This window comes from Tenrec ecaudatus, chromosome 5, assembly GCF_050624435.1.
Source record: "Tenrec ecaudatus isolate mTenEca1 chromosome 5, mTenEca1.hap1, whole genome shotgun sequence".
Taxonomy (NCBI): Eukaryota; Metazoa; Chordata; class Mammalia; order Afrosoricida; family Tenrecidae; genus Tenrec; species Tenrec ecaudatus.
The window spans coordinates 156,235,977-156,249,536 of NC_134534.1; the positions used below are offsets into that span (position 1 = coordinate 156,235,977).

General features: G+C 40.8%; 1 protein-coding gene across 3 annotated transcripts in view; it reads right to left on the minus strand.

Moving 5' to 3' along the window:
• WDR37 (WD repeat domain 37) overlaps positions 1 to 13,560 on the minus strand; it is an 87,433-nt gene that overhangs the window by 8,257 nt on the left and 65,616 nt on the right. For all 3 annotated transcript variants that reach the window (XM_075550135.1, XM_075550134.1, XM_075550133.1), the window contains 2 exons: positions 1,334 to 1,468; positions 706 to 820 (listed from right to left, as the gene is read on the minus strand). In XM_075550135.1, the coding sequence (XP_075406250.1) occupies positions 706 to 820; positions 1,334 to 1,468 (250 nt within the window). The remainder of the gene's footprint in view (positions 1 to 705; positions 821 to 1,333; positions 1,469 to 13,560) is intronic.

Below are 13,560 nucleotides of genomic sequence, written 5' to 3' on the forward strand. Positions count from 1 at the left end.
TGATAAGAGTTGTATGAGTCCCTAATAAAATGTAAAAAAAGAAAAGAGGAGAAAAAAATGATTAGGGCAAAGACTGTACAGATGTGCTTTATACAATTGATGTATGTATATGTATGAACTGTGATAAGAATTGTATGAGCCCCTAATAAATTGTTAAAATTTAAAAAGAAAAAAGAAAAAAAAAATCGTTCTAAGAAAAGTACTGACCCAACGTATACAAAGGCTGGCTCCCCCACATTACGTCTTCTAGAGCAGCGGGTCCCCTCCTGCCTCGGGCCGCGGCCCTTTCACACAGTTCCTCGTGTCGTGGTGACCCCCAACCATGAAATGATTTTTGTTGCTACTTCATAACTGTAATTTTGCTACTATTATAAATCGAAATGTAAATCCCAAAGGGGTCGAGACCCACAGGCTGAGAACCACTGTTCTAAAGAATACATATTTTAATGAGAAGCAATCCCTAACTCATATGAAAGCAGCTTTTAAATGGAATTCCTTTCGGTCAGTGACATCCTGAAAGAAAACTGTTTGATGGGGGTAGAGGCAAGGCTCCTTCTTAAAGAGTTACTTGAGCTAACACCCATCTATGCATAACACTGGTCCTACTTTATTAGATTAAATACTTAATATCCATACTTCCAATTCACTGGAAGGTACCTAAGACCGTGCTTTTCTAAGGCTTATAAAGAGAAATAACTCGGTTACCTGTCTATTGCTTCGAGGAAGTCTTGCTAATCGCACTCCTGACATATCAAACAATCTGACTTGTCGGTTGTCATGTGGAAGGGCAATGATCTTTTGGCCGACACATACATTAATCCTGCAAAAAACAGATATGAGTGGGTTATCCTTAAAATAGGAGCAGCACAAGTTTTTGAAATTATTGCTAATGATTCAATTGGTTATTTAAAATTACTCATATGTCAAGGCAAAATACCTAATCAAATTACCACCTGACATTGGAATGAAAAGAGGAATCAAATAAAAGAATGCTTTTATGTAACTGCAAGATACATTATAGACATACATTTCTCACTCAAAGGTAATTACAGATCCACAGCATCAGAACCAGATCATCAATGCCCACAAAGTAAAAAACCCTACAAAATATGGCCAAACATGGCTTATTCTTAGAACAGCCTAGCACACCTGCCTGATTTTACACTTAATCACTGAGTTTGCATTTAGAAGATCAATAAAACATATTTTCCCACGACTTAAACCACTTTTCCCAAGACTGAATCAATTAAGCACTCAATTTACATAAGTAAAATAGTCACTTCAGGTCTATTGAAGTAAAATACTTTGTGTGTAATAATTTGCCTAGTTTTACCTGTTAATGGCCGAGTCTGTGCGAATAGTTGCAATTGGGGATCTCATATTTTTTAAATCCCAAACTTTCACCGTGCGGTCATCACTGCCTGAGACAACATTGTCGCCTACAGTAAACACAGCAGAGGTCACAGTGCTGGAAATAAGAGAACAAGAGTCAGAAAGCTGGAACGTAAAAATCCAGTATGGTAGCAACGAATACTCTCAACAATCATAAAAAACTCCATGATGTTTTCAGGAATTCTGGCAAGGTAGTCGCAAACAATACTATAAACGATTCCTAGCCGCTTAAAAGTTCTCCTTATGTTTGCAAAATCAATCTTTCCACTTGAGCAAAGACAGGGTGGCGGGTCTCTTAGGCGGCTAAGGCAAGGTCAGGGCTAGAATCCACCAGCCACTCTGCGGGAGGAGGGGTTACCTGGTCCCTCAAAGAGCAACAGCCTGAGAAACCCCTGGGAGCAGCTCTGCCTGGTCCCATTGCTCAGTCCGAGTCAGAATCAACCTGAGAGCAGTGAGGGTTGGGTTTTGTTTTTAGTATCTGCTTGGAAAAACCCTGGTCTCACAATGGAAAAATACAGTCTATCCTATTCAACCTCTAGGCAATGAGCAAAGAGAATTTACCAGGAAAACATATGGATTAGATCGATCGCCAAATTTTGTGTCTGACAGCAGAATTTTTTTTAATCTATCCCAAATGCAACCTTCCACTGTTTCACTAAGAACAGTAAGAAAAACAATTCTAGAGGCCTTCTTGTAATGTAATTGCCTGAGATAGTAATTGCCTTTTAAATAAAATACACTGAAAACTTTAAATGATTGTTAGGAGAGGGCACAGAACAGATGAGATTCAAGCACCTTATGATAAAAGTCAAAAGTATCAAAACACCAAAATGAGCAAAAAGAAAAGTAAAAGGTTTCACTTAGTTTCTTATATTGGCGACTTCATAAACTTTACTCTTAAAACTTAGAAAATGCGCTGGTTTGGGTACAAAGGTAGAATATAGTAAATATTCTACTAAATGATGATATTGGATTAAAATACCAGCAAGGGGAAATGTCATCATTTAGAGTCTACTGACTGTCTTTGAAGAGACTTAACGAAAACATTTAGAGGAAAAACATGGTTCTACCTGTTATGTTATGTAAGTTAATTAGCAATATTAGCTTCTCAATGGGAAGTCAACACCCACTGTAGTGAGAAAAGAAGAAGAAAATCACACGGGAGAAGAGACTGGGCGCTGAAATAAGGAAACGGCATTGGAAAACAGAAAAGGCTATATGCAAACCCCCCATGCGCCCCAGCCATGGTGGGGAGGTGGGTTAAGCACTGAGAGGCTAGTGGCTCAGCTCCACCGGGTGCTCCCACAGGAGTGAGTCCCCATAGAGAGAGATGTGCGCCTCTGAACGGTAGGGACTTCACCCCTGCCCTGTCCGGTTGCTGCGAATTGGAATCAAGAGCTGGCAGTGGGCTTCAGTCAGTTGTGTGCACTGGCAATTACTAATGAAAACAATGCAAGCCAATAAAAATTAAATAAATAAATAAAAAGGGTGTGACGAGAAACTTAATTTTTCAATGAATTGAGAATGAGAGTATCTTATTTGATCACTTAGCCTTTAAAATATGATGAGCAGTGTCATGAATAAGTATGTAAAGATTCTGTGATGTATGTTTTACTTCAGCATAATTTTGTTATTGCATTAATGGTGCTAACGATGCAGAAAATTCTCATTTTGATCATCCATTTATTCAATAGCCTTAACAGGGCTTAATCTTGCCGTAACTGGCTTATCTGTAAAGGCATTACATGATTTTTAGGCCAGAGTTGGCATTTAAAATTTACCAAAATTACAGGTCAGACCAGTAGTTTCTCAGAGAGACAAGTTAGTTACCTTACTTCCATAACTGTAACTCAAGGCCAAAAAAAATTAGAGTTACTAACTTTATAGAGAGACTTAAAGCTCTACTCCATGCTCATCTAAGCTATTTAAATAATCCTCCAAAACTACCAGCAATGTAAATTTCCACCTATCAACGCAAAGTTATATCCTTTCCCTATCTTCACAAATCATTCATTTAAATGGGCAAAAGCTTGGTTTCTACATACTTAATTTACTGGTATCTACTCTAACTGGGGTCATGTACATTAATTGCTTGGAATATAGTAATTCTAATTTAAAATGTCAGTTGTTCCTGTCACTAAAGCTGTATTGGAAGAATTTTATTTCATGTTCTATGCAAACTACTTATTATGATTAGCACTATCTAGTCACCATGCGTGGCCCCATTTATAAAAGCCCTCTTAATTCAAATGGACATCAAATTACATTCTAATTAAAACCAAGCTCCACTGCATTCACACAAACTTAAAAAAATATATATTAGACCCAGCCCGGCAAGCTACTAAAGAAAACTATGATGGGACACCAGAATCGTGGAATTTCAACGGTGCTTCTGAGCCAACACATAAATTAGGTGTTTCTAGCCTCAAGGTCAGCAGTTCAAACGCACCTTCTCTTTCTTAGTTGAGAGAAAAGGCAACAATTTGTACTTCGTAATGAATTACAGTCAAGGAAGCCCACAGGGGCACTTCGACCTTATACTAGCTGAGTCAGAATCCACTCAATGGTGATGGGTTTAGTTTATACCTTCCATGCAGACGCTATAAGGTTTAAAGAACTTAAACTATCAGCAAAACTTTGAAAAGCATCAAGTTTAACTGCCTGTTGACTTCTCCTGGACTGTAGCCTTCAGGAGGCCTAGTCCCGTTAAATTTCAGTTAACATTCTGGTACATTAATGGAAACAGTGTCAACAAAGGATCGGCTAACCCTATGTTAATGAAATGCTAAAAGACATTAGGCTTTTAATAAATCACAATCTTGACAGGTATTGTAGGACATCAAAGGGAAAAAAACTGGCACGGCGGCAGTAGCTTTAAAGGCCCCCTTTGACCATGGGGTCCCACAGGGAATGTGGTGTGCTCCCAGCGCTCGCTGGAAAAGCTTCAGACTGCCAAACCACAGCGAAACTCATTTATCTTGTCGTAGGGAGCAGCCGAGCATGTACTTCCAGCTGACAGCATGGCACCTTCTCACCACACACCACTGCCTGATCTGGAACATTCTGCTCCCTCCGTGGGTCTCAATCAACGCGAACACTGTAATGCCAGCACTCCTCATTAGGACTAACAGCTGTCTTCCCAGTCACACAGAGACACAAGACTGTTTTGCATAACAATCTGCTGAAATTTCACGGCTAAGAAAAAAAATATATGAGGTGGAAAAAGCTGGACCATGAAATGCTGATGCAGCGTGCTTTCCTGGCACCACATCAAAAATTGACTACAGAGTTTCCATGTCTTATTTTTAAAGTGTAACTTCCTGCAAAATAAAGTACTATTTTTTATATTTGAAGAACAGACCAGTTTGTTCACAGAAGAGCAAGTACTCTCTAAGTAGAAAATGACCTGAAAGCATGGACTCTCCCTTCCTAAGAACACAGACTGTTATCTTTTCAAATTATACATCAAATTCCTACTGAGAAAGAGAATCATTGTCGCTTTATTACTTGGGCCAGTCAAGGACTCAATTATGTCACGGTATTAATATAAAACTTCAAGATGTCTGTGGCCCAATAGATCCAGAAATTATAAACAGACCATTATTTGGCATTAGTAATCAAAATACATTCTTAGAAGCCCAATCAGAGTTTACGAATGCCCTTATATATAGAAACATCATACAATGCACTTTAAAACTTGTCTTCATTGCTTTCTGTGTACAATCAGATGCCCAGATTTCCTCTCAACTGTTGTTTTCCGGGCTCCTTTTAAAAGCTCACACAGACCTTACTAGCCGAGTAACCTAAATGAAAGCGACGCTCTAGGCTCTTTTGCCTTTCTCAAAGTGAACCTTAAAATAAATACAATACGTCCAAATTTGTATCCCACGTGAGTCCTTTTCAATGTTTGAAATTCAAGACTCCCTTGGGAAAAAAAATGAGTTAATTTTCCATAAGTTACAGCATGAGCTCAAAAATTTCACTTGAATCCACACTAGTGTCTGAATGTCCCTGTTCAGAAGTAACTGAGCGATTTCCTACATAAATTATTGGAAGATTTTAAATATAAACTTATTAATTCAATAAAGCTGTATTAAGCACCTACTACGTGCTAAGAAAGGTTTCCTCGTGGCAAAGTGGCACATGGGCTGCTGACCACAAGGGCAGGAGGGGGAAACCCCCAGGCACCCCTCAGGAAAAGATGAGGCTTCCTACTCCCCAAGAGAGAGAGAGTCTCAGACAGTCCCATGGGCAGGTTCACCTGCTCCTACAGGGTCACTATGAATCAGAACTGACTCCACGGCAGTGGGGGGGGGGGGGTTTGTGTTGGTTTTGGATTAAGAGGAAGAATCCAGACACCAGAGGAGCATCAGTGGATGCCACACGTAGGCAAAGGAGGAGAAAATAACTCCAATTCACCTTCTGAAAATACGGAATTAGTTATTATCAGTCAACTGATAACGTATTTTTCTTTTTCTCATATGAATATAGAAATGTGGAATACATGTATCCGAGTGACTGCCTGGTCTTCTGATGACCGCTGGCATGGGTGCTGTATGCCTCAGTACGCCCTGACTCATCCGATGAGATCACTGGATAAACTGAGAGGGAAAAACATCATCTCTGCCCTAGGGACCCGTGCGTGCATTGGACCTATAGTCATCTGACAACAGAATCCGATCTAGTCTGTTATAGCATGAATGGGGCGGGAGGATAGAAATTATGAAATATTACAATAGGGAAGGGTTTTTTAGTTCTTATGCTTAAACATTGGCCACAAGATAACCCATAATGCTGCAGCTCTGACTGTTGCCCACAAGCCAATTCTGACCCCCGGTGGACTTGTGTGCGCAGAGCCTAACCGCTATAAGCGATTTTACAGGCTTTGACCATTCAGAAACAGCTGATGAGGCCTGTTTTCCAAGGTGCCACTGGGTGGATTTGAACCCGCAACCTTTTAGCTTTTCATGCCAGCTAGGGGATCACTCCTTTAAGCTAAGGTTCCAATGGTATAATACACAACTCACTGAAACCAAGAAACTGAAAGACTCAGCAAGTTATGTTGTCCCTGTCCCTTTCTGTATTTCTCAAGGACCCGCCCCATGGAGTCCACAAATACTAATCAAAAAGTAAAGGCCCTAAGAGGACCATTATTTTCTTAGCAGATAAATAAAAAGATCACAGTCTAGCCCACACTCAAATTCCAAAGTCAGCTCAACTTCCACAGCAACCACCGTAATTATACCCCTGCACACAGCCTCAATTCCCTCAGTCCCTTTCTTGCTCTGTTTTTACTCGCTTGGCAAAACCACAAACTAATTAAATCCAACTCTCCGCTTACTCCATGCTTATACTTACTTGGACCGCTGAACGGACCTGGAGAAAAATACATAACTCACCAGAATGGTCCTGTTTTAAATCGTGACCATGTTCCTCTTGTGGGCCCTTAATGCTACCCCACAATCCTCCTGCATCATTATGTCACTGTCCCCTTCTCCCCTCTTCTTTTCTATCTTCTTCCTCTGAACTCTCAGCTTTCTGTTTGAGAACGCTTCCACACACAACCAACTTAAATAAAGCCTTCCTGAGCCAGGCATCAGATGAACTGTCTGTGGTCCTGAATCAGAGAAGTGCCTGAGGAGGGTAAATGGCTAACATGCTCACCCGCTAGCTGAGAGGATGGACGCCTAAGTCCACCCAGAGGTACCTCAGAAAGAGAGATCTCATGAACTACTTCCCCCACCCCTCAAAAAATCAACCACTGAAAATTCTATGATGCACAGTACTCCTCTGACCACAGAGAGACACCAAGGGTCACATCAACTCAATGCAATGCAACTGATTTGGTTTTCTAGTTTACCGGTCTCTAAAGTCTACTTCTGCAGGAAACATTATCCCCTCTGATAAAGGCTAAAAAAAAAAGGAAAAAAGAGTACTACCAGCAAGTCAAGCCCATCTCAATGTGACCCCATATGACAGAGTAGAACTGCCCCGGGGGGTTCTGGGACTGTAAATCTTCAGAGTAGAAAGCCTCGTCTTTCTCCCTAGGGCGGCTGGTGATGTCTAACTTCTGACCTTGAATAACCCCCATGCCACCAGGGATGCAGGGTCCAGCAATCCTCTCTCTTCTTCCCCGCCATCAACTTTTCAATCTCCACACTCATTCTATTAGAACATAAACATGCTGTTGCTTCTCCATCTTAAAAACAAAAAGCTCACTTGACTTCTTTTTATAACACCATTCCCTTCCTCTAAAACAGTGGTTCTCAACCTTCCTAATGCCACGACCCTTTAATACAGTTCCTGCTGTGGTGACCCGAACCATAAAATTATTTTCGCTGCTACTTCCTAACTGTAATTTTGCTACTGTTATGAATCAGGCGACCCCTGTGAAAGGGTCATTACACACACACACACACACACACACACACACACACACACACCGAAAGGGGTCGTGACCCCCAGGCTGAGAACTGCTGCTCTAAAACAAAGCTCCTTGAAACATCTATGTATACTCACTACCGCCTTTCCCTCTCTTCAACCCACCTCACCCCGGGAATTGCTCCCACCACTCCACCATAAAAACTGGCATCCTGCCCATCAAAGCCCGCGACACTGAATCTGATGGTCACTGGTCAGTACGCTGATTACTGGGCCTGACAGCTCCAGGAGACAATGGATCACTCCACCCTTCTTCTCGATTCACTTTCTTCCCTGAGCTTCTGGAACACCACACTCTTGGTTTCCCTCTTTCCACCCTGTTGGCTTTATCTCATCATGTGCTGGTAGAAACGGATTTTCTCTTTTATCTTTTTAAATTGCATCTCATAATTTTGAAAACATTTTTCTCATTTGAGAAATTTTAAAGTTACATAATAAATGTAGCATACTTAAAACTGCTCCCTGTTAAAAATACCCTTTTTTTAAGTGTCTTAATTTTTTAAATTGTGGTAAATATGAGGGAGCTTCAAAAGTTTCATGGGGGAAAGAATGTAATTAAACTACTGGAATTGTTCCAAGAATGTTTTGAAACTACTCGTACATAGGTGACAAAACAGGTACCGTGTCGGCATTCTTCACCGGCACAGTTCAGGGATGTTATATTCAGTATTTTGTACAACCATCACTATGAACCATTTCCAGATTTCCCATTACCCTTAACAGAAGGAAGTTCAATGCCTTAAAGTACTCCCCACAACAATCTATTCCCTGGAAAAGCAGGGGACCAAGTAACAGGCTACAGTCTGTCACCTGCGACATAATACCTTACACCCCCACCCCACCCCCCGATTAGATCTTTTGAATGCCTTTTCTGTTGCTCACTGAATCACACTATTTTTATTAAATTGTTTCTCGTTACTAATTGGCATGCCTAAAACTAAGGTAAGTAACACACCGACAGTGTGGTGAGTACCCTCGCAAATTATCTACTAGGCAAGATATCTAATGAGGATACTAATGAGTTCCATCTTGGCCGTCGTCCTATAAAGCAGCCAAGTATTAAAGAAACACCTAATTGTGGCCACGCTAGACCGAGAGAGCACTTAATTCTACCTTCTCTGGTTTTGTTCTGTTTCTGTACTGGCTTATCTTCCCCGGTGGAGCTAGGCTACTTAAAGACGACAGCTCATTTCCTAGAATTCAGGCCCTTTTGTCCATATGCTTCAGATGTTATGCTATTGACTTATTTCAGAACATGGCCTCTCAGAAAATAGAAGAAACTCCCTCCAGTTCATGCACTCGTGAGGACTGGTCCCTGGGCTTTATCCAAGGTTAATTTTTATTACATTTAATTAAAACATAGAAACAATAAATAGAAGATGATTCAGGGATTGAAAGAGAAACACTGTCAGCCATGTCCACAAACATAGTACCATCAAGCCCTAGACCCCCAGACTAGCCCCATAAAGCCCTACAAAGAACAGAGATCCAAATCTCAAAGTGCATAATATTTTTGGAGCTACTTAGTAAGGGAAAGCAACACAATAAATACAAGATTTGTGAAAGCACTGATATCGCCTTCTCTCATGCCGCACACATACACACAATCGGCGGAAAGCTAAGAGCTGTCATGAACTGCAGACACCAGGAAAGAAAGGGTGGTGGAGGGTCCAACGTCCTTTGTTGAAGCAGCAGAAACAGCCTCCGCATTTTTAGAAACGGTGGCTCCAAAAATAGTTGAAATTATATTTTTACAAAAGTTTTATTTCTTGAGGGATTATTGGAAAAACCATTTACGTGGAACAACTCACTCCCCAAAGACACCAGTTAAGTGAAGTGTTACTCCACTCTATTACCAGGCATCAGAACCCCGCGGTTCACAACGCAAGGAACTCAAGCAGTCCTGGAGTGGGCGGGGCAGTGAAAAGCAGCCGCAGATGCTAGTCAAGGGAGAGGCTTCCGCCGAGCAGGGCTGCCAGGCTTGCACTGGTGTATGCAGGGCCAAAGCCGAGCAGGGCTGCCAGGCTTGCACTGGTGTGTGCAGGGCCAAAGCCGAGCAGGGCTGCCAGGCTTGCACTGGTGTGTGCAGGACCAAAGCCGAGCAGGGCTGCCAGGCTTGCACTGGTGTGTGCAGGACCAAACTGTACACTTCACTGTCACCACCATCTTCTCCCAAATCAACTCTCCATTCTGCAGCTCCTCCCTACCCGACCCGGCTCATCCGGAGGTTTGTGGTTTCTGCCCACACACGAAGACTCAGCACATCCACACACAGCTTCTGCTGCCTTCATAAGTCTGCGAGAGATACAGTTAGTGTCCCACCGGGAAGACTTTTTAGCCTGTGAGAATAGTCTGCCATTTGCATTGAGGTCATCGCAATGGAAAGTGATGCAATCCTATAGCTGGCAACAAACTGGACAGGGACATCAAAGGACTTCCTTCCTCGCAGTTTTCCTTTGTTAGTTACTGAAAGGTCCTTCTGAAATGAGGAGGGTCCCCTTCAAAAGGGTAGAATGGAGAGGTGTTAAATCGCTTTTGGAAGCTCTTCCACTCTGAGTTGAATGAACTTTTACACTGTGTCAGCAGGAACCTGGCTAATAAAGTATGGCATACACAAACTGTAGAACTAAACAGAGGTGAAAAGGAATGAGGGAACTATACAGGGACCAACAGAGTTTTCAGACCTCCCTGAAAAGTAATGATATTTTCACAATGACCTCATCTACACAAAAAGACAACTGTACATAAGCACATGCAATGGATTCAACTGCGTCGCCCTCTAAAGTGTAGTGTAAACGCTAATCGCTATACCTATAATTATAGTCCATTCGGGAATAGGATGTCTTTGTTCTGTTAATTAAATCTTATTAGTAGAGGATGGTTTATATCGATTGCTTTTGAGATATAACAACAGATCAAGCACAGGAAGTCCTCGAATAGAAACTAGAAGACACAAAACCTTCGCCTAGCACCAACACAGAGAGAAATGTTCTAGAATCAAACCAAAATTCACTGCCCTTGACTCGACTCCAACCTAAAAGAGATCCCATAGGACAGGACAGAATGGCCCCTGTGGGTTTCAGAGACTATAATCTTATCCAGGAATAAAACACCTCCTCTTTCTCCTGTGGAACAGATGGTGGTTTCAAACTGTTGACCTCTCAGTTAGCAGCCCAATGCATAACCACTATGCCACCAGGACGCCCTGCATTCAGACTGCTAGCTTCCAATCCATCACCCATCTGTCCGTCTGTTGAAGCATTAGTCTCCTAATTGTGAGAAAATCAATTTCTATTGGTTAAAGGGTTTTTCTATTTCAGCAGCATGAGGTATATAAATAGTATGTAGGTGTGCTTTACCTGCTTAAGCTACACATTATACTTAGTAATGCCTCTTTTGTTGTTTTCATGAGAAGGTATCACTAATTCATAAGGAGACTTTCTATATAGTACACCTTAATACAATCACTGCAGTTTTAGATGGCATTTTCTGTCAACTACTGGCACCAAGTCTATGTCTGTGGGAATCGGTGTATCATATTTAGGCTAAGTAAGAAGGCTCAGAAAAACGCCAAGTGGGGCAATATGTTGAGAGTTTGTAACGAGCAGTGACTCCTGCTCAGGTGGTATGATAGCCTTCAATGCTTGCAGATCCTTGCTAAAAATAATGCAAGCCTATAATCCTTCTCTAAACAAAATGAGCTATTTTCAATTCGGTTAAGTAAAAAAGTAGCTAAATGAACCATACTTTCACACATACGGGAAAGGTGGGATAAAAATGAGAGGCCAAGGCATGAGCACAATAGTCGCCAGTGTAATCAGATCAATATTAGTTTAAATAATAATTTACACAGCAAGGGATAATCTGTGAGCAATCTCCAACACCCAGGAAGAGGCAGAATACCTGGTTCTCCTATATGTCCTCCTGATGGGCAAGGATTGTAAAGCGATTACCAGGAGTAAATTACCAAAATGACTTACAAACCAAGTTCAGTCTATCCAAAGCTACTGCCGATCAAGGCAGTTTCCCAGTGGAATGCTGTCTTGGCCACACCACATGCTGATACACAAGCTGGAACCAGACATGCTGATATTTACCAAGTGTAAAACTTCAATGCATATAAAAATGGCTCTTAAAAAATGGCTCAGTTAAAACTGTGGTGTTTTCCAAGCACCATTTCTTTTTGAAAAAATTGAGAAAATGGTTAATATCAAAATGCATAATTCACCAAGCTATTCACCTTATATAATCTAGAATTTGTAATTAATTTAACTATGGCTCAGGGTGTTAGCAAATAAAGTTAGAATATACTAATCATGCTGGAACGATTCAGAGAGCATAACTTTAAGCAATCTTTAGCATTCTTAAAATGACTTTGATAACTTTGTTCTGGTAGAAGCAGTGATTTGTTTTGAGAAGAAAGAGCCAATGATCACATTTTGGGAATCAAAGTGTAATTATGGAACAAACTAAAGCAAAGAATAAGGAAAGAAAAAAGTATTCTCCAATATGTTAACTATGTTAATTTCAAATGTTGTCAATACCAAGTTTATACATATTTGTAGATATTGTCAGGTTGGATAAATTGCAGGCATCAGCCCACCCGCTGACGAAACTTAATGACCAGGAACAGCCTCAACTGGCAGCTCCTTTTTATGGCAAATAAAGCAAAACCAGACTAAAAAAATAAACAAATAAGGAAGAAAATTAAACAAAGCTCCAAGGAAAGGACATTCCTAAGAGGATGGAAATCTAGGAGAACTAACATTATTCCTAAGAAGATGGAAATCTAGGAAAATCAACACTGTGATTTTTTTTAGCTAAACAAGAATCATATTGGACATCTCTCATTTCCCTTTAAAGATTTTCAGTATATACCAATAAAAGCCTCTTGTAAATTTTCTATTTATCCATCAACAATTAAAAAAAAGACTTTACTCAGAGTGCATGCTGGAATGATTTATATATACATATATACACATATTCACCAAAATTTTCAAACTCAGCATTTCTAGTCTTTCCAAGCATAGCACACACTATGATTTCTTATTTATGCTATTAGGAAAGTAATTTCCTATGTAAAGTATCTAAAAGAAAAAAAAAAGTATCTAAATTTTTTTTTCAAAGAAACTGGTAACCAGTGGGCAACTAGCAACTAGTCACAATAAACTCAACCACAGTTATACCAAGTAAAATCCCATTATGTTAAACTTCGTATTATAACCAAAAGGTTTCAAAATAATGAAAAGGTCTCCAATAAATAGAGTACATGAAAAAAGAAAGAACTCATGAATCTTTTCTAGAACTTTAAGAAAGACTTGTGGTTGTTAGGTGCCATTAACATACAGCGATCAAGTGCTCAAAAGAATGAAACACGGCACAGTGCTGCACCAGGCTCACCACTGTTCCTACGCCAGAGTTCACGGTGCAGTCTCTGTCAGTCCTCCTGGAGGGCCTTCCTCCTGTTCGCCACTCTTGCGCGTTACCAAACATGACGCCCTTCTCCGGGAACTGGTCTCTCCTGACAACACGTCCTTGCCATCCTTCCCTCCAAGCAGCAATCTGGCAGTACTTCTGCCAGTACAGTTCAGTTTGTCATTTTACCATTCCCTGGTACTTTCAATATTCTTCTCCAACACCACAATTCAACTGTGTCTATTCTTCCACAGTCTTCCTTAGTCAATGTCCAATTTGCACATGCATATGATGCAATGGAGAATGCCATGG